Here is a 25,082-nt window from a genome sequence, read left to right on the forward strand (position 1 = left end):
CTAATGCCCCTGTGGTCCTGATGTGTGTGTCGTGTTGGCAGCTAAGACAGAGGGATTACAGGGATTGTGGGGAAGGAACAAGGAAAGAGCAGCTCATCATGCCAGTCAATAGTAGAGCTTTGCTCCATGTCCAAGGACACAAGCCCTCATTGTCACTGTCTCCTTGTTGGATGACAAGGGCAATGAGAGAGAGGGAGAGAGACATAGGAAGAGAAAGGGGAAGAGAAAGGCAGCGATGTGGGGGTAATGGAGTCAAGTGAGGGTGATCAAAGGAAGCATAATCGAGAGAGGAAAGCAAAATAGAAAGGGAGAGTGTATTAGTGTGTTTTTGTATTGTGTGCATTATGTAAACGTAAGATGAGATGTTTTGCTTCGTCAGCTCCTATACAGTAAGTCAGTAAACACTCATAAATCAACACACATTTTATCGCCATATCAAGACTGTGTAAATAATAAAGCTATGCTCTATAAGGCCTATTTACTGTGTGCACTTTGGTGCTGTAACATATATTCAGTGAAACAGTTAACTTGTGCATTTTTTGTTTAAGTGATGGACAGCACTGGCTGAACAAATTAAATTGATTTCTGTCTTCATCCACCGACAGTATTCAATTCATTTTGGATCACTGCATTGCTCAACATCTACAGCATAAATTGGAAGATAAATTATGCAGATTACAAATAAAATCCTGCCGGCAAAACTTATTTTAAACAAACAACTAATTTTGACTGTAAACATGATTATGCAATGTAATTATGTTGCTCTAATCAAACAGTACCACTAATTACCATAGCAACAAATATGTTTTCACTGTTCTCTTATTTTTCCCTTTACCTTTCTCTTTAACGGCCCCTATTTTGCTGTTGGCAACAACTGATTGTATCAGGTCTCATTTTCTTGGCAATTCTGTATATTGTAGGAGGGCATACAAGAGATAAACAATCGTCAAGAGATGTCTTTTCAAAAGTAATCTTCAGTGCAGAGAACTAGTTTTACACCTCATCGGAACATAAGTCAATAGATCTGGTTCTTCTTGAATCTACTTAAATATGCTGTATAAACTCAACAATGCTGAAAAGGTTGTTTGGAAAAAATCCAAGCATCTTGTTTTGTCTCTTGAGTACTATTACCTAGTTAAAGGTGCAGTGTGTAGGATTTAGTGGCATCTAGCACTGAGGTTGCAGATTGCAACCAAGTAATTCCCCCTCCCCTTCCAAGAGTGTAGGAGAACCTACGGTGGAAACTTGCGAAAAAGAGCCAGTGTTTTGTTTGTCCGTTCTGGGCTACTGTAAAAAGCCTCCGTGGAAGAGGACCCGCTCCCCATGTAGATGTAAAGGATTCATTCTAAGGTAACGAAAACACAACTATTCTTATTTTCAGGTGATTATACACTAATTAAAAATACTTATGAATATTATATTCTATTTCTGCCAAGTCTGTTCTGCTAGATGCCACTAAATTCTACTCACTGCACCTTTAAGATCAAAGTTAAAAATTATAATATAATTTCAGGTGACCATGGAAACAAGCTATTTTTAGCACTCACACTCAATCATTGGTCCCTGAGTAATATAATAATTATATAATTATAGTTATAGTGCTATAGTTATTCATTCAAATTAAAACAATCTACAATCATTTTATCTTCTAATTGAGCTAAAAAATGTAAAATACACATTTATTCCTCCTGTCAGGATCACCTGGGTCCAGCAGACAACAGGTTTATTTAATTCTGTCTTGAAACATGACAGCATCGTGGACCACAAGACACTTTAATCTTATTACATAAGAAATCAAATAAACTGAGTGTATTGATTTTAATAGTTATTCTTTTTTTGGTTCCAACTTACAGTTTTATTATTTTGGGCATGGAGGTTCAGTTTTGATCTTGGGAATACATACGTGAGATAAAATATTGTAAATTTAAGGTTTTCTTACAAGTTTTAATTGATTTTGAATTGAACTTGCTTAAGTACCATGACCTAAGTACAGAAACCATGACCTAAGTATTGAATCACTATTCAGCTTAATTGAATCTGGGATTTTTGCTAGTGTGTATTGGGAGAAAGAAAGAAAAAGACTAGGACCTGCTGTGTTTTTACCGATGACTACCAATTAACACGTTTTGCAGAAAGATGAAAATAAAATACAATATAAGAGAATTAAGGAACAACACAATAAGTATCCTAAATCAGATGTGTGGTGAAACATGTCAAAGTAACCCAAAAGGTCAAAATATTGGTCCCCTATGATAATCTCCCTGTCTTTTGTGGCCAGGATTCTGCCTAATAACATTTAAATAAAACTATGACACTCTGTAGTCTAGAGGCCATGTTTATGACTGGCTTGGTGCCCTGAACTTCCCCGAGTGAAAAATGGGAAAATGTGGTGCAGGTTCTGTATACATATTGCTCAGGGAGTATGTAAATTCAGAGTTAGAATCTTAAAAAGACAAAACAATATGTGTAGCTTTGCATAATAGCAACTTAATGCCAGGCAGGGTTGTCAACAACATTATTGAAGCAGCACATTCTCTCTTTCAGGCTCATGGAGGCCAAGAGACAAAGTGAGCGTGTGTCATACTTATGGCCTCTGGTATGTCTAAGATGGAGATTATAAGTACTCCTATATCTATACCTGGCTGAGAAACTGAATGCTGCGTAACCCACAGGTCCAATCTACCAACAAGGGCCAGGCGGCATTTTCCCTTTCCAGGTCTGTTCTTTCAATAATTCATGAAATGTTTGCTTTTTTTCCTTGACCGTGCACAACACAATACATCTCCCACAGCATGGCCCCCCTCCCATGCATACAAGTTTGCCAGTCCAGTGAGGGAGCGATGAGTATTTCCAACTGCTCAGTTGCACCAGTGATCTCACACAGAGAGTGTCACTGCTATATCTCATTTGAATTTTACAAACACTACAGCGCCTGGGCTTTAAGCAGAAAATGTGTTTATTAGCCATCTGTTACACTTTGTGCCAGCATGTGGGGGGAAATGGCTTCAAGAAGTTATAGGTTACAGATTGTGAGACTTCTGCTCTGTGGTATGGATGTATTCCCATATTGATAGGTGACCTCCAAAATCTGGTGCAATGATTTTAATGACTTTGTCAGGCTAGTGTGAATGAAAATACTGAGGAAACAGGACAGTGATTCAGCATGAAGGTGGTGAGAGTGGCGCTGTCAAAGAATCGTCTTCAGCATGATCAGCATTATTGTGATAATTTGTCATATTGTGAAGGAATTAGCAAGCTTTAGAAATATCAAATGGGCTCAAAATCGGATGGATGCATCCACACACACACACACACACACACACACACACACACACACACACACACACACACACACACACACACACACACACACACACACACACACACATACATACACACACACAAATCGTCATTCTAATCTCTTAGATGCTCTATCTTGCTACTTTGCTAACCCGGTCCGGGTCTTTTGGTCTTATTAGAAAGTCACTCAATTAACAAGGAAGACTGTTAGCTCATCCCAGCCCATCTGCTGCGCTTTGATAACTCATTAATGGAAAAATCCTCATCCCCCATGCTCCTGGTCAGGATTACACATACAGACCCTGCGATTGCATTTCACTCATACTCTATTTCAGAATATGGCAGCGGCATTAAATTAACAAATTGTTGGACTCTTCAAATACTGACTCCATGTGCTGAAATCAAATAATATTTCATTGGCCACAGAGAAAAAGAGAATGGGATGGGAGTGAGGGAGAGAAAGAGAATGAAACAGAAGGAAAATAGAGTTAATGGATTCTCTTATCAGTTACATTCAGTTCTGTGAGGACTGTCTGTCAATGCGTTTACTCAAATGCCTCATGTCGGTCGGGTGCATTAAGCTCTAGCTTTTTAGTAAAAGCAATTTAGGGTGACTGTATTGCAATGGAATTCTGTAATACTGCAAATGCTTTGTGCTGTGAATGCATTAAACAGGGTAATGCAACATAGACAGAAGTTAGCGAAGATGTTTTGTCTGAGTAAAACAACTCAATGTCTCAATATTGAAATAAAAGTCTGAGGCACACCAGGCATATTAAGAAGTTAAATTCAGGGCTCTTTTTAATTATTGGCTGACAAGTACTCATATTAGATTTGCAACTTAGAAGAACATCAGTAGGGTTGATGTAGCTCAACTTTGTCAAAGATAAATAACTAGCATCTCCCTAAAATTCCTTCACTGACAAGAAAAGCTAAGAAAGATACTTTCATTGTGCTGCAAAGGAGCTAGCTCAGTTGTTTTCACAGGGTTAGAAAATAAAAATGTTCAACTAGAAACAACCATGGATTCCTTATGCTCTGCAAGCAGATGGGATTAGCCTTTCTGTCAGCACAGCTGAGGAGCCAAAAACTAAAAATAATATCTGAAGAATATGGTGATTAAAGGATTGTTTTTATATGAATACATTAACTTATAACCAACCCCCTCCACCCATTTCAACCACACCACAACACTTTATCCCACTCCCTTCCCTCCCCTTATCCATAGCAGGAAAGTTTAAATCAGTAATAAAATATTCATATGCAGCTATTTGCTTGAGAGAATAATTTATTTTCTTGGGTGGATGCGTCTTTTAGAGATATGCAACTCTGGAATCCTTGAGGGAGCGTTGTGTTGTGTGCTGGTGCACTTTGATCAGCAGGAATGAAAAGTTAGTTTCAGATAGGGATCAGAGTAAAGAGAAGAGAAGGATTCAGACAAGGGGACCTTGCCATTCACGTTAATGGGTTGTGAAGACTGAGAGCATGCCTTCTGGACACCATGTCATCATCCTGACACCAGGAATTTTGGGGCGGTGCCAGGAGGGATGGATAGACTGTAGCAGGTAGAAAAGCAGAGGCACTTGAATAAATGTTTAACAGAGTTGTCTACTCAGGAAAAAAGGAACTCGTCCTTTGTTCTGAGATTATGTGGTGTGTACCTCACTGTTAATATCACAGCTTTAACAGCCAAGCTGCTTTGCCCTAAGTGTTTTATTCACTGCTCTCAGTAACCACATTTTCTATAACACCAGCAAAATGCAGAGTGAATTTATGCCCAGTGCCCTGCAGTGACAGCACACACAGAAACACACATGCAAGCAGCTAGAAGCTAATAGAACTGTTTAACAGGTTAAGAAGCTTCAAGCCTCTTTTATCAGTAAGACACTGGAATTATACATTCCTATTCTCAGCATTCCTTCATTCAAATAATATATTCTAATCTTCAGAATATGTCTTTTATAACTTTGTCTTTTTTCCGTCTGCTCACAAGTCTGTACAGTATGTTTCAGTATTTCAGTAGTTTTTGGAAGAAAAAGTACCCACTCTTAAAAAAAGCCAACTTATTTACTGCAGATTTAAGCATCTGACACTCATAGTGTATACAGGTAATGCCTCTGATCATTTTTGTTTCCCATTTGGATATAAGACAGTACATGTAGGTGGGAAAGATGTATTGTGAGCTTCTATCTATACAACCTATAGCATGGGTAACACATTTTTATACTGTATTCACACAGTGTGCCTTAAAAACTAAGGGTTTCATTTGTACAGTTTTGTGAATATATTTGCATATGAAAACATAGTCACATGTGCCAGATCCATCAAAATGTTGGTAGTAATGAGTTGTGTTTATATCCCTCTGCATATGTTTTGCTTCTCTTGAAAAGTGGGCAACCTGTTCGTTGGAACCAAATAATCCTGAATAAAGTTACCTCAAAAACAGCCTGTGAAGCACCATATTGGCAGAATATAAGAGGCCTAGATTCATAACCTTCCAGACTAAAATGGCATTGAAGAAAGTAAGAAAAAAAAAAAAAACTGTGACAAAAAGAGGTTATGTCAGTGATGCTAGAAAGAAAAAAAAAATCTGTAGCAGACACAGTGGCATTATGACCTACTAAAAGATGACATATGAAAGGAAATCACACAGCAGGTGAGCGTTGTTACATTCCTGCAGAGAATAGTGCAAGAACTTAAAAGGAAGACTGAAAATAATGTCAGGGCCAGCCAATGGAATATGAAGGCCACAATAGGTGGCCAGTAAACATGGTATACTTTACCAAACAAAAAAAAAAACAGTTACTGTCTCAGATAAGGGAAGTGAATTTACCTCCAGAACTGAAACTAGCAGTTAATTGGCTCAAAAGCACAAAACTTGACAGACTATGTATGACTGGGTGGGGAATGTTTCAACCATTTCTGCTCACTTTCAGATTATCTGAGACTTACAGGTAAAATGCCCCAAATCCTAAATATGTAAGAGTCTTTAATTTTAGAATAAGGCAACACCAGTAATTATTTTTCTAGGAATTTCTTTGCTTTTGCAATTCCATTTAATGTCCGGTTTCATCCAGCACTGTAATGCTCACATGTTTTCACCTTCTGTCAGGACCTGCTGAAAGCCTGATAGACATGTGTGGAAATGTAACAAATTCTGTTCTCATAATGACACGCACTGTGTGTAAGGAAGTGAAAGTGTGTGCAAAAGCATGTGTGGGCGGTGGCTTCTGTTAGTCTATGTGTGCGTGTCTACTTTCAAGTTGTAGGAAACATGAGAATGTTCTTGCAGAAGTACAGAAGATACTATAAATGATATACTCACCAAGAAGAGGATGCGGAAGTGGGCCAGTTCTCCGAAGAAATCCTCCACACTGACCGAGTGGGGGTCAAAGGCAAAATAGCTGCCTATGCTCTCGTAGAGCTTTTGCATGTTCTTGTGCATGGTGGACAGTTTTTCATACTGCTCCCGTGAATGCTTGCAGAAGCCGTTAGAGGGATTGAGTTAAGGAAAAGGGAGAAAAACATTTCAAACACAGAAAAAAACATATTTAAAAGCTACTGTATCTGCAGTGTAATGGCACCTCACAGATATTTTCATCTGCGAAAAAATAAGCCATTGTGAGAAATGTTCACTTCAGAGGTTTCATCGCATTCAAAAAGCCCACCCATGTCAAGGTCAGCAAAACAAAACACTGGATAAAGAAGGGTCGCAGACAATCTAATGTGCCATTACAATAACCTCTCCATCTCACTTTGGAGTCAATGGCATGTTGAGCTAATAGCTGCAGCCCTGGAGTAATGGAAAGGTGTTTTGTAGTCTGCAGCATGACACAGATGGTTGCTGGAAAAGCTGATTGCAGTCATTGTTCTATTGTTTCTCCCAACAACAGTGGGGTCAGGTTGTTTTGAACCTCACAGCTCATGTCGCACTGTGTAATTTACTGAACAGGCGGAGCACTTTTCTCCTGGTGAATGGCTATTGACAGCTGGCATCAGTTAAGCATTATCACAGCAGCCACTGACCTCATGGAGACTGTGCTTGGACACTCCAAGACTCATATACCCTGGGTGGGATGAGCATGACACAACTTAACACAACACACACACACAAACTTGTATACGCATGCATGTGCATGATTGGAAAAAAAAAAAAAGAAAAAAAAAAGACCTGCTGTATAAACTGCACCAGCGCTAGTGTCAATGCATCAGCAGTGTTGCCCAACACCTGCTGCAAAGACAGCTGAGTGGTATAATAATCAGTCACAGCACAGGAAAACCATTATTGTATGAGTAAGTATACATTGAACCAAGGAGGATGGTCTGTCTGACTGTCATGAATTTTTACAATGAACAGTTCTGAAATTAATTTTACCATTCACCTTTGACTAACCTAGGGATTTGTTTAAAACCTAATTGATTGACTCGCCGATCCTGTTTCTTGCCTTGTTGGACCAATCTTTGGCAAAGCTGCCACATTTTGAGATTGAAGCAATTCAACAGGAAGTGCAGGCAGTAGCAATTCAAGCATTTACTTTGGTGAGTAATCATAAGTGATGGAAACCGTTGACCAGAGAATAAAACTAAAGTGTAGTTTTAGTGAAGTTTAAACGTCAATATAAATGTGTTTTGACCACAAATAGACCTCTATTGAATCAGTTTAAACAAAATTTCAGTTTCCATAAATACAGTGCATCATACTAATGAACTGTTCAAAGGTTCCAAGGCTCTGATTCTAATTGGCTGTTGAGCCCAAGGGCTTTGCACAACCAGACTTGACAATATTTGAACTGTTGATTAAATGTATAAGACACATATTCCTTTGTTAAATTAAATATGTGTGATCTGTGCATTAACGTGTTTAACTTATAATATATGCAAATACTGTTATTGTTAATCAATAGAGAGGCGCAGAAAGATGCACCATTTGGATTTCACTTTACTTTTCCATATGATATATTTAGTTACTAAGCCAGCAGCTACTTGTTCTCTGCGTCATGGTTGCACTTATAGGCAATTAATGTTCATATACAGTCGTCTTAGCAACATACACAGGCAGGTGGTACAGCATGTGGTTTGTGATTGTCAGGGTTAAACAGTTATCAACATATTGATCTTTGTGAGGGATCTGCCATTACTATGCAGAAGGCACTATTTTTCTTCAATGCCATTTTTTAAACTTATTTGTTAGTTCTGTCATCTTGGTACGTCCATGTTAAGGTACAGGGATTGTTATGCGTCCCTAGGCAAGTTATTAACTCACATTTTCCCCCCATGCGGATATAAATAAAACATTCACATGTGCCTGTATTGTGTGTTGTGTATCTGTGCACTTATGTGTGCTCACATGTAAGTGTGTACAATATGTGTGGAACAGCTTTTGCATATCTGAGAGGGAATGAAAGCACTGGCAAGGTAGGCTGGATGGATTACCTCCCTGCAAGCTAGTGTTCACCATAACAGGGCAGTGATGGCACCGTCCAGGTCAGCAGAAAGCCCACACACAGGCCCGACTGTTGGACTCATCCTTCTGTCTTTCCTCTTCTCTGTCTCTATCTCCTTTTCTGCCTAGACCTGATGTATCCCCCTTGCTTCTGTCAGACTGCCTTTATCTCTTCTTTTGTCCACCTCCCCCTCACTCCACTTCTGTGTGAAAACTCAGGGGCCCCGACAGATAGATGTAAAAGTAAAACTTTGTCAAAGTAAGATATCTTTTCAACATCCAAAGCCCTGACAGGGTTGTACTGTATTTGTTTGGAGAAGTCTTAAAATGATTCTTGTAAAGAAAAAATCATCTTCTAAAACCTATCCACCATGAACAAGGCCGTATGGTGTGGTGTCATCTAATAGTGAAATTGAACCTCAGTACTTCATCCGAAAATACAAACTAATGCAGTCAGTTTTGAGTGCTAGACCGAATTTCATTTAAAATGCTCCCTCTCAACAATACCTAATTGGCGAGGATGAAAAACATAAAATGATAACTGTAAAATCATAAAAAGCATACATATTCATAACGCTAAACTAAAAACAAAGATCAGCAACAGGTTCATGGCAAAAAGCAAGCCAAATATTAATGTGTCAATTTAGCAGCTAAAGGTGTGTTGGTATTAGTCAACACTGGCACAGAAATGGTTATTAACAGCATTTACTCATAATATTTATTCCACTCTGCAACAGAATCCACGGTGCCTTTAGCTTAGGAAAAAGTGCTCAGGTCACAACTGTTGCCTCTCATGCAGAACGGAATAGTTAAAAAACACTGAGGCACTGGTTACTCTTGGTGCTGGTTGTGGCTTATGGTTCTCTGTGTTTCCTTTTCTCTACTTTTCTGTCTTCTTTTCTGTCTTCTCTCCTCTCTTTCTCTCTCTTAGTCTCTTCCACACACTCACATACACATGCATGCACATGCACAGTGGTAGATGTGTCCCGCTGGGGACTGGACTGAGGCTGGCTGGGCTTTTGCTCCTTGTATTTCCATATCAAAGACATGTCATATTGATGGAGCCTGACACACACTATCCTGCAGCAACACAACCGGTATGGTAGAGCCTTCATCAAACACACATACAGACACAGAATGAACAGCCAAACACACACACCTATATAGATATAGTATGCATGCACACATTCACACACCCATTCTTTGAATGTCTTCCTGTCATGCTGTCTGTTACTCTTTTCTTTCCCTTAGTTTCCAACAGTCATTGTAGCCTTAATTGTCTCTCCTTCTCCAAAGATAATCTTTTTCTGTTTCTTTCTCCTTTCTTCCTGTCCACCGCTGTCTTACTGAAACACATCCCCTTTATAATTCTCTTTCTACATTTCCCCTTGATATTCTCTCCATTAAATTCTCTCACTCAACCAAGAACTCCCTTCTTTCTCTCCTACTCGGAGTGAACTTTCAGAGGTATGCTGTCTGAGCTGTGTCTGGTATTCACGTCACTTGAGCAGAGCAGGGAGCAGAGGCAATGTGTCTCTAGGTAAAGCATCATGCAGCCTTTGGTTGACCCGACCCTGTTTGTCAGTCTGTGCTCTTCTCTTCAAGCTGTCCTCAGAGGAGGGCTACTGCCTGCACTTCCTGTGCACTGAACCTCACCAACGCATAGCAAGACAATTGTTCCAGGGCTGGAGGGCTCAATGGAGCAAATGTGGATGATACCAAAGCTATCTGTGGAGTGCTTACTGAATTTTCTGCTAATAGTCAGATTAAAACACTTAATGGTGCAAATACAGGCGTTTTGTAGCTCTGTGACTTCAAAAATTTCTGCATAGCCTTGAAATTACTGTTTCAATAACTGAAGCTGACATAACTGGGGGATAAACATTTGTAGCTCATAAAGGGAATAGCAGTAAGTCACTAAACGTCACACTAAAGCTTGTCTTACACAACTCCAGTTTCTGACAGCGTCATATCTGACAATGTTGATTTACAAAGACAATGTCAGATGTGAAATGTAATGTCAATGGCAGCACTCTTCTAGTTCATGTTTTTAGAATTCTCTTTCTCAAATTTCCTGCTATTGCCAAAACCCTCTCTGACTCTGTCCTTGTAAAAATGCAGAATTAGTTCTTTGTCCTGTCACAGTGTCCTCATTACTGTGTTTAATCAGTCACTTTTTATCTATGTGTTTGACGTGCCAGAAAGGGTACATTTAACATCAGTAAGCTGCGATTAAGGGCACTCATTTTTAGAATCACAAAGTGACATCAAAATCATATCCAAGTCAGACTTACCCTACATGTTTTGGAGCCAGACCCTATTCAATTTCACAATAAAACCCAGAGAAAGATGAGAAAAATCCATTTATGAGCCAAAAAAAAGTTAAAACAGTTTTCACAATGGCCACCCTATGCGGATGGCAATAAATTACCTGGTTTGTTTACCTGTGCGCTCGAGAGAGTTATTAAAGTGCTGCATAAAACCCTACAGTGGGGGCCAAAAAGCCTCCTTAATAAATCTCCTGTAACCTAGTTCCATTAATGTTTATTTAATGCTTTTCCTATGTGCTCGCTGGCCCCTCAATCCAAGGCCCCACACTAAGCCTGCTTTTCTCCAAACCCCACCATCCCTGCTCCCTTTATCCCCACACCTACTGCCAACAGCCCCTGTGGGCCAAATTACACCAAGGCTGCCCACTGACTGGACACAAGCCATCATGTTGAGAGCGAGAGTGGGATGATAGAGGGATGAAGGAATGGAGTACAGAGGTAGGGCACAGAGTGAGAGAGAGCATATACAGAATTTCAGATGAAGAAAAAAAAATATTTCTAGCCTCTTTAAATCTGTGAATGAATGTATCAGCTCTTATCTTATTTTCTTACAATAAATCTAAAATGTGTTGTTGTTGTTTAGTTAGCACTTTACTAACATCAATTTTCCCAAATTTATACAAAAAAGGTGAGAAAGCAGATTAAACAAATAAAGACAAGGGGAAAGCTTCATTAATACTGTGTTGTTGGGATCACAGTGGAATAAAATAGTTTTTGCCATTAGCCAAGTACCGACATTATAGTATTTCTATCCACATTGTAAGTCAGGTTCCTAAGAGAGGAGGACAGGGCTATTCTGTTGTGTGTGGTGATACAAGGAGAGGGAAGTCCGTAGGGCAAGCAGGAAAGAGGCTGACAGCGTCCTGAGTTGGGCCATGGTGCCGACACCGGGGCTGTCAGAGGGGATTAGCATAGCAGCCAGTTCCAGGAATTTGGGATGCGACCTGGTGCTGAGGTGAATGGAGGGAGGAGGATGTGCCAGTGAAGAGAGGGAGGGAAGAGAGGAGGTGGGAGTTGCCCAAGGTGGCGGTACATTGTACTGAATGTTTAAAAGTAAACAGATCACAGTCACATATCCAGATGCACTGAATACAATCTCTTTGCTGTTTACATTTTCAGTGAAGAGCAACAACAAATGTCCATAAATGTCATTCTGAAACTATATATACAGTAATCCCAAATTTTCTGTTCTTACTTCTGCTTTTGTTCTCAGCTCACTGTAACACTCGGGGAAAAGTCCTTAGGATACATTATGTGACAGTCGTGAATGTTTGAATCATATTTTCTGCCAATCCAGTACATATTTCACTGGATAAGTGAAAAGTTTGACCTGTTGTTGGCGGTAGATGACAGGTTCGGGTTCACCAAAGTTATTTTAATTCAAAAAACATGAATATCTGCACCAGATATCATGGCCATGAATCCAGGGTTTCTGTCAGTGTACTGCAAGGCCAGCGGTCCTGGGCCACCAAGCCTGAGCATTGGGAAATTTTTTCTAAACTGTAACGCAGCTCCTTTAAGGAATAGCTCAGTATGTAGCGAGTGTGCAGTCGAGAGAGAGAGCGTGTATGTGACGTTGAGGCTGCAGCGACCGGAGCACTGAGTATGAAGTTAGCAGTACAGCTGTGAACAGTGCAGTGTGTGTACAGTTTAGGCTATTGTAGGTGAATGAACACTACAACTCCTCAAGACCCAAGCAAAGTTCCTGTGTCTTGCTTGTTTCTGCCACAAACGAGCACCGTGACCCAGGGAGACATGAGAGCAGCTGCTAACAGCTACGTGTGTTTACAGCAGAGAGCAGGAGGGAGGACAGACGTCTCACTCCGCTACTCTGTGCTGCGACTCTGCTGCTGCAGCAGACGGTGACGGAGCAGACACTCTCAGTTTATAATTGTAGCGTCTGTCGTCTGACTAAGTATTAATAACATGCTTAATGCTTTACAAATTACAGTTTTGATGAATGTGAGTGCTGATACATGAAAATGAACTAAATGGGTTTTATTTATATTTAAGAAGAAAAAAGCAAAACGACAGTGGGCGCGGTGGATAATCAGTAAAGTAATTGGTGTATTCCCATATATCACCAGTAACACACGATAAGACGTTCTGCTCAGCACCAGCAACCCCGCCCCTACCACTGCCGTTGGGCTTAACCATTTTTCTGAAACCCTGGAATCAAATGTTTGTCTGAACTTCTGAAGTGAACTGTCTGACTGACCAAGCATCCCACCGACTGGCACGGCTAACATTGCCATCCCTAGAGTAGCATCACTACTGTGGCTGATAAAAACTGCAGATTCAGCCCTTACAGCAGCAATAATTCTGTCTTAAGTGTCTTTGCACAAAGTAGTCAACCCGAATTTGCTAACCGATTATACAACAGTCAAGATAAAACATTGACTTAATACTTAAATATAAAGAGATATTGTGTTTTTCAAGTGTCTACAATCTCAACTACTGTGAAATGTTTGTTGCGCACAAGAACACAAGAATTCAAGTCAGGTTCATTTTGTGTGGTGAAAATAATTAAATCTGTACAAAACCGAATGCCTTCATGAAACAATGCTCTCTGAAAATTGTTGGACTTTGTCCAAAGTAATCAAAACAACACCTTGGATGAAAATCAATGGTGTGCCATCGAGAAACTCTATCCTGTTGATCCATCTGCACATGTGCACGCACACACACAAATGCACACACATCAAACTGTTTCTCTTTTTTCCCTCTCTCTCTCTGCTGGATTAGAGAAGGTGCCAACAGGGTGGTGATTACTGGATGCCATCTCCCTCCCCTTCACAAAATGTAATTAATGTAGAGTGCCGGTGTGCCGCTGCAGTGATCAGACTCTACCTTAACCTCATAACCTTCAATGTTTTCAGTGTCTCCCTCAAATGCTTCCTGAAGTAGAAATCTTATTTCAGAGAGATAATTTACAGTGGTGTATATGAAATAGATAGATAGCATATACATATATATTTAATATCATTGAGGGTTGTGTTTTTCACACATCTGAGGCTCAGTGAATTATATTACCACTTTGACACAGTGGTCATGACCTTTCCTCCCTCTATACTCCTCGCCATCATCTCCCCTACAGGTCCTACCTCCTCTGTCTCTTGAAATTAAAAGCCAGATTTGATGTCAATTTTCCTGTCAATTTATTCTGCCCGTCTGTCCCTGAAATATTTATACCTGTAGAGAGGAAGGTTGCTGCTGCTTAAGAATTCAAAGCTCTTCACTACAGCACCCAGCTGGTGTTGGAACAACTCAATGAGGGGAAGACTGGTGGGTGTAATGACTACATCTGATAAAGGGAAAGAGACTATATAAATTAGATATGAGGAGATTAGGTCCATGGGAATGACCTGTTGAATCATGGATATGCTATTAAAAAAAGGAGAAAGCACAGGAATAAAAAAAAAGGAAAAATAATCTGGAGTCCACTATAATGGTGCTGGTGAGTAAGTGTATGTGAACACAACACAGTCCCATTAAGACTGACAGCACACACACACACACACACACACACACACACACACACACACACACACACACACACACACGCACACACACACACAGAAAGAAAGAGAGAGTTTTATCTTTGATAACATTTTATGGTTGTTGTCATCCTTTCATCCTCATCCAAAGCAATCTCATGTCACATTGATGGCCTGGGCCTGTGCCTCTCTGTGTAATTTTCACATAGTGGTAACATGACAATGCAAATCCACTGTGTTTACAACGTTCATACTTGTCAAATTGTAAAAGGTCAAGTCTCTCGCTTCCCCATGACGCTGATCTAATCGGTAAACATCAATCCCACCCTCTAGTCTACATTACAATGGCTCGCGAGATGCCCCTTGAAGAGACAAGTATGTGAAAGAACACAGGCATCATGCGTGTCATTGAACAGACACAGTAAGCTTGTAAACAATATTACACAGCTTAACGTCCACAGCAAACACAATCGGAATAGATAAGTGTATGTTTCAATACTAATTATTCGGGAGAAACATCCATGAATAAACTTTGAGATAGCGGTGATGCCGAATGTTGCACAATATTTGATTCCATGAATCCAACCACCACCGTATTCTCCTCAACAAAGCTAACAGCACCACTCAAAATTGCTTCCATTAATGCTGTATTTACATCGCCTCTATTTCTGATCTTATTCCTAGATAACACACTGTAATACCAACACGCCATGTTCCTAGTCTCCTACTGGGGAGGAAAGTCAGCTTGTTCCTTGCAGTTTGATCAATTTAAAATACTTTTCTGGCTTTGCAACCGAGGGAGTACAAAGAATGTGTGGGATGCACAGTATAGACTTGTTTCCTTGAACATGCCGTGTCTATGTAGTTCTGTGCGACAATGACAGTGATGAATCACAATTGCTGGTCTGCACTTTTTGTTTCTTGCTCTGTCTCTGCCTCTTTGTTTTAACTGTCTCTATCTGCCTCTGACAAGCCTTTTGCAAACTCATTCTTACACAGACATATGTTCAGTGGCCTGCCTGTTTTACCAGATCATAGCTATTGTAGGAGTCTTGTAGCCGTAGTGGTCTGCGTTACATCAATGCCACATTCAAATTAATTTATCTAACAATTGAAAGTAGACATGCTGATGTGGATAATGTCATCAATCAGCACACCAGTTATCTACAGTTAGTATCATAGTTTAAGTCTTAAGATGTACATCATGGGCATGGAAGGCCTGTGAAATTATAAAACACACAAAAACAATGCACCTAACTGCTTGTGTGACACCCTTGCTGATATTTACTAGTCAATGTGTACAAATGCTATTATAACAAAGTCAATTTACTATACTTCTCCGTGGCTTGAAAAATTAATAATGACAATTTCTTGAATGTGTTAAACCCTTTACATACTACCTGCTACCCACAGCAGGTAGATGTAGGGACGTATTTGAAAAGTGCTAAGAGACCCAGGATTGCTCACAGCATCTCCAGATTGCATCGTCTTTGTGTGATCACCACGCATAAAGCTGTAAATGGGACCTCTTAGATGACAGACCAGTAATCAAGCCGGGCAGTGCGGTTTGCAAATGGACATCATATTGGGCTGCCTTTGATGTGTGTCTCCAGACTGCTGGGGGAGTGTTTTAAAGGTCAGTGGAATCTCCTGCTTTCATGCTGGACTGTATCAACCTTCTGTGGTGCGCAATGAGAAGAACATGGACTACAGTTGAATTTCTTGATATTATGTAAATTACATTGATATACTGTAAACAACAATGATAAAAAATCAAGCGCTGATCTGTTCTAATATGGGAATGAGAGCAAGGGTTAGCTGCTGGATATGCAGTATATCATTTCCACAGTCCACTACAAAGACTGATTTATTCAAATCAATTGGATATGTGAGTGTATGTGTGTGAGAATGGAGAAATCTGACTCTTCCACAAGCACAGTTTGCTCACAAATCATTAAAATGCTCAAAAAGATGAAAATCCTTGTCTTACTTATTTCACATATTCATATTTATTCAAAATATGATAATCAACATTTTCATTAAAGGTAAGAGAGTTTGGGCCAGAAGTCAATAATCTTTGTTACTAGTAGCTTTCAATAGCCCACACAGAACTGTAGTTATGAAGATAGTTAGCTTGTTTTATGTTTTAAGCAGGGTGTTTTAGTGCCAAAAAGGTTGAGAGCTACATAGTGAAGCTGCAAAATGAATTCCAGTGTAGAACTAATCAACAGCTGGTCAAGGTTTTGATGTGTTTGTAGATAAAGAAAGAATAGTGGGAGGAGTGATATAAAACAGATGGGAATCGAAAGAGAAAGGGAGAGAGAGAGAGAGAGAGGCAGACAGAGAGAGAGAGACAGAGAGAGAGAGAATGTATATTGATCAGATTCCTTCAGTAAGACCACTGGCCCAGCAGCTAGCGTGACAGAGTACAGCTCCATTCAATAGCCTTATCATTACCACAGCACAAACCCATTCAGCGGGTCAGCCTATTTGGCCTTTGGTTCAGTGTGTGTTTGTGTGTGTGTACATGCAGTGGTGTCTGTGCATGTGTGTATGTGTGCCTGAGTGCATGCAGAGGAAAAAAAAAAAGAAAAAGAAGAGGGGGTACATTTCGATTCTTTAAGCCAATGAATCCCATTATAAGATCACTTACAGCAGATTCCTTTGTTCAGAACACTTTCAGCTTAATGAAGTGTCCTAAGAGTAGAGGGAGAAGTTAAAAGAAGATGCTATCCACTAAAGAGTGTTGTAACACACAGGTAAAGTTATTGGCGGACAAAGCCACCTGTGTAGTAAGAGGCCAGTGGAAACAAAGTTTGGCTTGGTTCCATTTTTAAGAAACATAATATTCCTTTTCATTGTTTTGCAGATAATATAAAAATATATCTGCCTATAAAAAAACAAAAAGTAAAGATTCAATGCAGCCTTTGCTGAACTGCTTAAAAGATATCAAAACTCAGATGGATTTAAACTTTCTCAGTTATAATGAAAATAAGTCTGAGATTGTTATGTTTGGACAACCTGACCTATTGGATGACTCGGCTGGTACTCTTGGCCCTTTAGTTTCTTACAATCGATCTTTTGTTAAGAGTCTTGGTGTGGTTTTTGACAGCTCCTTCAAATTTGATAAACATATTAGTTCAGTTGTCAAAACTGGCTTTTTTCAGTTAAGACTTTCAGCCAAGGTAAAGGCCTGTCTCTCTCCAAAAGATTTCAAGAGAGTTATTCATGCTTTGATGACCTCTCAGTTAGACTTCTGATTCTTTGTATGTGGGTGTATAACAGTCGTCTCTTCATCGTCTGCAGTTAGCACAAAATGCAGCTGCTTGTCTTCTAACTTGTAAAAGAAAGCATGATTACATCACAGCGGCATCTCTCCACTGGCTTCCTGTCCATTTCAGGATTGTTTTTAAAAATTTTATTGCTTGTTTTTAAGGTTTTAAATGGGTTGCTGCCACCTTATCTAGCAGAACTCCTGCATCATACTCCAGTTAGTGCACTGATGTTGACATTTCAGATGCTCTCGGATGTTCCGAGATCCAGACACAAATATAGAGCCGACCAAGCCTTTGCGGTGGCTTACCTATTCATTTAAGAACTGCTCATACCCTAGAAACCTTTAAGTCGCTGCAGAAGACGAACCTCTTCTTGTTGGCATCCGGAAATTCAAACAATCACTGCTAAACCATTAGGTTTAAAGTGGTTTGTTTTAAATACAAAAGGAGCCTCCTCCTTTATTAGATTACAGTCAGATGTGAGTGGCAGAAGTAGCTGTCAAATATGAGGAGCTAGCAAAGGAGAGATGCAGACTGGGGAGAAAGGAATAATGGAGCTGTCTCCATTGGCAACGCAGAGGCACAGAGACTATTTTTAGCAAATTAATTTAAGGCCCTAAATAATTTACTGATAATTATCTGGCAATCAAGAGTAAGATAAAATGATCTCCCCGAGAGTTTTTTTTGTCATGTGGCACAGCAGGCGGACGGAGGAGCTTTGAGTGACTCACCAGTCAAAAAACTGCTGGGTGTCGTGGTGCAGAAGGATGAAGAAAAAAAATAACAAGGGGAATACAGTAAGATGTATTCGCTAGAAGGCAAGTGGATCTGCTAATGATTAGTGCCTAATGAGTGACAGAAAACTGGCACTTACGATCCATTTGTTTGTGGAATAATAGATGTGTGTAGCAGCTGTCTACCATGTATTTGTCACACATTTATACACACACATGCATACACATGTACTGTAAATATAAACAGTGGGGCTGTCAATCAATTAAAAAAAACCCAACTAATTAATCACAAAATTTGCTGTGATTAATCAGGAGTAACTGCTTTTTTTTTGCTTCTTAATATAGAAGCTTGCAGTAATAGATATTTAAGTGTATAATAATACAATAATTAATATAGAATCAACACCAAGGAAGTAAATTAAAAATACTACTGTTTAATAGCATCTTTTTAACATCGGACACAGATTCTCTCCAGATTTCCAATAAAACCATCAAGGCCACTGACTGTCAGCTTGAAAGGCATATTTCTTATATGCATTAACAGAAATAATAACAAAACGCAGGCCTTTAAAGTGCCAATTGAATTTCAGTACCATCAAGGCCTTTAAAATTAGATATCAGCTTAGAAGATAATAATCTTATATGCACTTATATAAATGATAATTAACAACAATAAATGTGTTCCCTGTTGAATTGCCAGTTGAATTTCAACAAGGTCCACAATAGTCCATGTAAATATGAAAAAACAACAAGGAAAGATTCTGACTCACATGGCAGACAGAGAGAGAGAGAGTTCAAAGGGACCCCCTGCCAAAATTTAGCCTTCCGGACAAGCTATCATGACATGGTTGGTACCAATGGATGCCTTAGGTTGTCTAGTTTCATATGATACCAGTATCTTAACTCTAGCTTTAAAGGCAGCTACAGCCTCTGAAGACAATAATGTGTTAATCGCATTCATTTCTTTAACATGCTAAATATTTCAAGTTAAAAAATTCAAATGAAAAAATTAACACGTTAATTTTGACAGCACTAATAAACAGCTGCTGCAGGCACAGATGACACACACACACACACACACAAAAAGCTGTTGCCTTGCAAAAAAATAAATAAACTGCAATGATACCACAGAGCATTTCTCCTCAATCTTTACACATTTATATCAAGCTATGATGGTGTAGGTAAGCGAAAATGGAGAGCAGTGACTTAAGGTTCCTCAGTTTTGGATGTAAGGTCAGTAGAGTGATCATGGATATTCTGCGTCCAAGTTAGGGTATCTGCACACATGACCCTTGCAAGATTTCCTCTAAAGAAAGAACAGGGGGAGAGAGCACTGCCAAGCAGTTGATGAACTGCCTCTGGCTTTGTGTATATGTCCTCCAACCTGTAAAAATCCAAGTACGTGCGTCGCCAGCTCATCTCCCTCATATCAAGTTTTTCCTCTCCCCTGCTGTCTTCATCTCTCTGACCCTCTCATATTTCACTCCTGCTCTCCCCATCCTTTTTACTTCCCTCATTCCTCCCACAACTGACCAGTTTTCCAAATGAAGATTGTAATAGGCTACATTCGCATAGAACTAGCTGTCAAACTTAGTATGCAAATCTGTCAATCCATCTTTCTCTCTGTCACTTGTGTTTTTCTAGATGCTTCCTTAACTCTTACCTCCATGGTGTGTATTTAATTGCAAAACAGCGTACCTGTTGAGTGGCGCTGAGTGGAGAGAAATAGAATTAGCTATAACTGAATATTGCCCACCTGACAGCTCATTTTAATTTCCAAAAAGAAAGAGCCTTCCACAGACTGGGACAAAATGTTTACAGACCACTAACGGGTATTTTTTATTAAGAAAGGTGGCTTTTCGTGTGAAAAGATAGTAGCCATACATTCATAAGGGAGGACATATAGCGGACATATGTTTGCATACTGTGTCCTTTTGAGGGTTTTTGGATTACAGAGAGGGCACAATTAGCTTGACGGTGTGATGTGCTTCAGTGAGAGCTAAGGTTGACAGGCCTACTTAGCCTCCCCACTGTGCAACCTTTTATAAAATCAATGCCACCACTAAACACAACCCCCACCCCCTGTGGAGCTGGGCCCTGTTACCGCCTCCTTCCCCTTCCAGTGTGGGGAGGAAAATGCAGGCAAACAGATAAATTAGAGCCTCCCCAGCTGCCCTCCTCTCATCCTCCAGCCTGTCTGCTATTGTGAAGTGACAACAGTACTGTCAGTGATACATAAAAAAAGCAATTCTGCTTTTGAAACAAGAACCCCTGCATTTAAACTTCACTTCCTTCAGCCAATTATATTTTCTTTTCTCTACAGAAACATAGCACTATCTGTGGAAATCATTGCTATTGGCTTGAATGGTTGTCAATGGATGACATAGCAAAAAAGGTTTTGTTGGCTTTGTACACATCCTAGAACAGGATCTAAACAGTTAGTGGATTGCTGAAGAAAACATTTGCTCACATTATATCTGCTGGGATACAAAAATTGTTCTCCTTGGAAAATACTACAAGAAATATGTATTATCACAACATTCAAAAAAAAAAAGAGTGCGATGAAACAGTGTAGAAAGGGGACAAAAGGCATGTTGTAGCAGAGTAAATAGACATTAGACTTGTTGTCTTGTCTTTTTGTCTTGCACCTCAAGGAAAGAGCTTTCTCTGAGCACATATTTAGAGAGGCACAGGCTTTAGGGACATTCATAGTGGTGTTGGTGTATAAAACCTAAACATCAAGGCTCGAACGCCTCCTTTGCAAATGTAACATCATTACTGCAGTGTACAATATTTCCTGGCAAGTGACATGCAAAAGAACTAAGATCAATGTAGAGACTCATCATTTTCACAGAATCTTTCTCAGGTATCAACAACTGCTCTATGGCATCATTGCCTCACTGTCAGTGAAGTGACTTTGGCTCTGTCTGTTGCTCTAATTTGCATCAGATTACATGCCCACGGAGGGAAACTCTCCTTAATGGGTAGCATCATCCTCTGCAGGTGGCAGGGGAAGACAACACGAGTCGGGGACACAAAAACGGTGTGTCTCCTCAAATGCTCACTCGCCATTGGCTGATTGCCACTCTGATGACATCCATTTGTGCTCTGAGATATCATTTTCAACCGCTCAATCTGTCTTCATTAACATTAACTGTACCATTCCACAATGTAAACATATTAAGTCAGTTATTTTCTTAATTACCATATCTGGGCTTTTTTTTATTCTTGGCCACTGTGCTACCTCTTCAGATAATACTATATCTGCATTCTAATTGAGACTTACAGTAGTGAGTGTGTGTTTCAATGTTTGTGTGTGTTTGAAAGGTGTTTTTTAACTAGACTACATGCAGCCCACCTTTCATCAATGCGAGCCGGGGCAGGTTGTGCATTGTGGGTTGATGGTGGTATTGAGCAGGAGAACGATCTATATCAGTCATTAAAATGCAAATGTGTGTACCAAGTCTAGCTTTGATGCTGCACTAATAACAAGCAGTGGGGAACAATCATGAATCAAACTTGTGTAGCGACCTATTGAACGCATGCCGACGCCATGTAATGAAACAAGAGCTGAAATAAGAGCAGTTTCAACAGTCAATACAAAATCCTGTCATTATCTGAGAATGTGAAACAGAGAATTAAGCAGCATGAGATGACGTTGGCACGATTCCAAAGCTGCATTTCAAAGGAAACCTAGATTCCATGCCCTAAATTAAAGTCTACTGCAAGTGAGACAGATAGGAAACGCTAGTATGCTCTGTAAATAAACATGGCTGAAAGCACAGCACCTGTTGCAATCCAATGCAGCTGGATAGATTTTGCAGGTGCCACCACAGAAGGTTCCCCGCTGACTGTATCAAAAAATCATGACAATAGTAACGCACCAGTTTTCTTATACAGATACTTATGCAATTCAAGACTTTCCCTCTAACACAGTGGTTTCCAATGATTCTTAGCTTGTGATCTCTTAAAATGGAGCAGTCTACTTGTGACCCCTTGTCACAGGTTGTGAGCATAGATTCCTGCTTCTCAGATTGTTTGATCTGGTAATCTTTAGAGGCCTGAAACTGTAAAACTATCCAGCACCTTACTAAAAACAAAACAGAGATTAGAGAAAGAAAAAAAAAGTAGGACAATTATGTTTTTCCCCTGCTTCCCATCCCTTTAAACATCTTGTGACCCCTTCAATTTATCTTATTACCCCTTGGAGGGTCCCAATCCCCAGGTTGGGAACCACAGCTCTAACCTATTGTAACAGTTGGGACAGAAAGAGTGCCCCTCTCTTTTAAAATGGTAATGATAACTTTTTAAATCTTACTAGCCAATTTTGAATTTTCTAACATACCTAAAATAGTAAATTTAAACATAGTATAAACATTTAACCCCTCAAAGAAAAAAAAAAGGAAAGGAAAAAAAAAAAACTATTTATGTTCTTCCTCTTTCAAAGCTTTGCAGAGTAGCAAGTGTCTCTATTATAAATTGGGATTATGATGGACAGAAAAAAGCCAAGCTTGGGGAAAATACCTTAATTTATCTGCGATATCTCATTAAGCACCTAATTGACCATGGCATCTCCCCTCCCCTATTGGCTAGTGATCTGTGAATATGTGGATAACTATCGAGCAACACACTCAGACCTAAATAAATAAACTCCAGATGAGCACAGAGGAGCGTAGGAAGGTTTTGGTCCCTCCCTCTACACAGGGCCAATTAGAGATGCCTGTATTTATATGTGAAAGGAAACATCAAAAGGACAAAAGGAATTAAAACTATAACATAAAATTCATACAGGAGGGTGAGAAACCTTTAGATGGAGCTCTGAGATTTAATAATTGTTTACAGGAGAGGGTGTAAATGCATTCCTGTTACTGGGGGACATTGTATAGACTTTTTGGCACATGTTAGGTGAACTGTAGCCAACACTATAAATAGGAATAACTACTTCCTCAGGCTTTTAGTTGGAGAAAAAATATAGATTAATTAATTTAAACAAATGTTCCTTTAGTCAAGAAACACAACATATTACAGTCACTTTTTTATCATATTAGTTGTCAGATTGATTCAAAGGAAGCACAAGCCAAAAGAAAATATTTTAAAATGTTTCTTTTTCTTGTATTTGGGCCTGGCTTTACTTTTTCCCCCTTTATTGTCAACAAGTGGTAGAGACAATAGCATTGCTAATAACTAAGAATTGACATGGGGAAGCTCTCATGTCTGGAGAGAAAATAAAAGGCTCCAAAAATCTAATGGATGTCTTGGGAGTCTGTGTGGCAACACAAAGCCATTTGGGGCTCTGTGGAGAATATCTACTCACTCATACAATCTCTTCCTCTTGGAATCCTGAAAAGAAGTTAGCAACCCTCTTTAGAGCTTAGTCAATCTGAGAGAAAGGGATAAAGAGAAGAAAGGGGATGGGTAACATGAGAAAGTGAGGACAAGGAAGTAATAGATGGGTGAGGGAGACAGAGGGTATAAGTGTGTGTGTGCGTGTGAGAGAGAGAGAGATGGGGGCCTCATCTTTTGCAAGTCTTATCATCTCTGTGAAAGCGGACAGAAAGATAGAGATGAGCATTACTACTAATCTCCAATCCGCACCTTGAAAAGAAGTTGGACTTTCATTTGCCACTGACAAGCTCCCTCTTGTGATCTCTGTGGATGACAAAAGCACTCAATGAACAGATTACATAGTGTATTTACTGTCCTGGCTCTTAGTGCACTACAGTATGTAGTAAATCTCTAGTAGAGAATCTACTTCCTTGATTACAATGAACTCCTTTATTTCATGAATGTTTTTAAATACTCCAGTTTGTTTTTTTTTAAAGCATACATTGTGTTATATAAAATCACAGCAATCGGTAGACTGTGAAATTAAAACTGATATCAGAAAGAATTATTATCTCTGATCACCCTTGCATCAGGGAGAATACTTGATACTGCTCTGTTTCAGATCAAATCTAATAAGCTTAAAGCTAAGTATAGGGCTTAGTATTCATTTGTGGATAGAGAACCCCATTCTGTACATAGTTCACTTGTAATATAATAAGGAGATATTGTTGGGGGATTAGGTTATCTCCCAGGAGATCTATTAGTGGATAAGTCCTACTGGCTGTCTTATGAATCATTACCTTACTGGTTACAATCTGATCTCCACATGCTTTCCCACAACTACCAACACAATGACCATATACACACATGCACGCACATGCAGGCAAAGCATACATACACGCTATGATTTAAAACCCTTACGCCTGACAGCAGACTTTCAAGACATAACTCAACAGCTAAAACCCAACATGCAGTTCCAATGTGGTACACTAAAGGATCACTTTTAGGTGCCACTGGGTTTCAGTGAAAAGAACAGAGTGTTTGGGAAGCACTGGATTGCAAACCTGTGTCCACAGCACAGTAGGCCATATCAATTGCCCTGTGTGGGATGATAACCAGAAAGGTAGGGAACAGACACTGCATCTGCTGTAAATCCTGCAATAATGGCTAAAGTGACA

At 39.6% G+C, this 25,082-nt stretch overlaps 1 protein-coding gene across 7 annotated transcripts in view; it reads right to left on the minus strand.

The window, feature by feature from the left end:
- The window catches only part of diaph2 (diaphanous-related formin 2), a 381,473-nt gene that overhangs the window by 65,756 nt on the left and 290,635 nt on the right, over nucleotides 1-25,082 (minus strand). For all 7 annotated transcript variants that reach the window (XM_067599729.1, XM_067599728.1, XM_067599726.1 and 4 more), the window contains one exon: nucleotides 6,626-6,790. In XM_067599729.1, the coding sequence (XP_067455830.1) occupies nucleotides 6,626-6,790 (165 nt within the window). The remainder of the gene's footprint in view (nucleotides 1-6,625; nucleotides 6,791-25,082) is intronic.

The sequence above is a fragment of the Thunnus thynnus genome, chromosome 9, assembly GCF_963924715.1.
Source record: "Thunnus thynnus chromosome 9, fThuThy2.1, whole genome shotgun sequence".
NCBI lineage: Eukaryota > Metazoa > Chordata > Actinopteri > Scombriformes > Scombridae > Thunnus > Thunnus thynnus.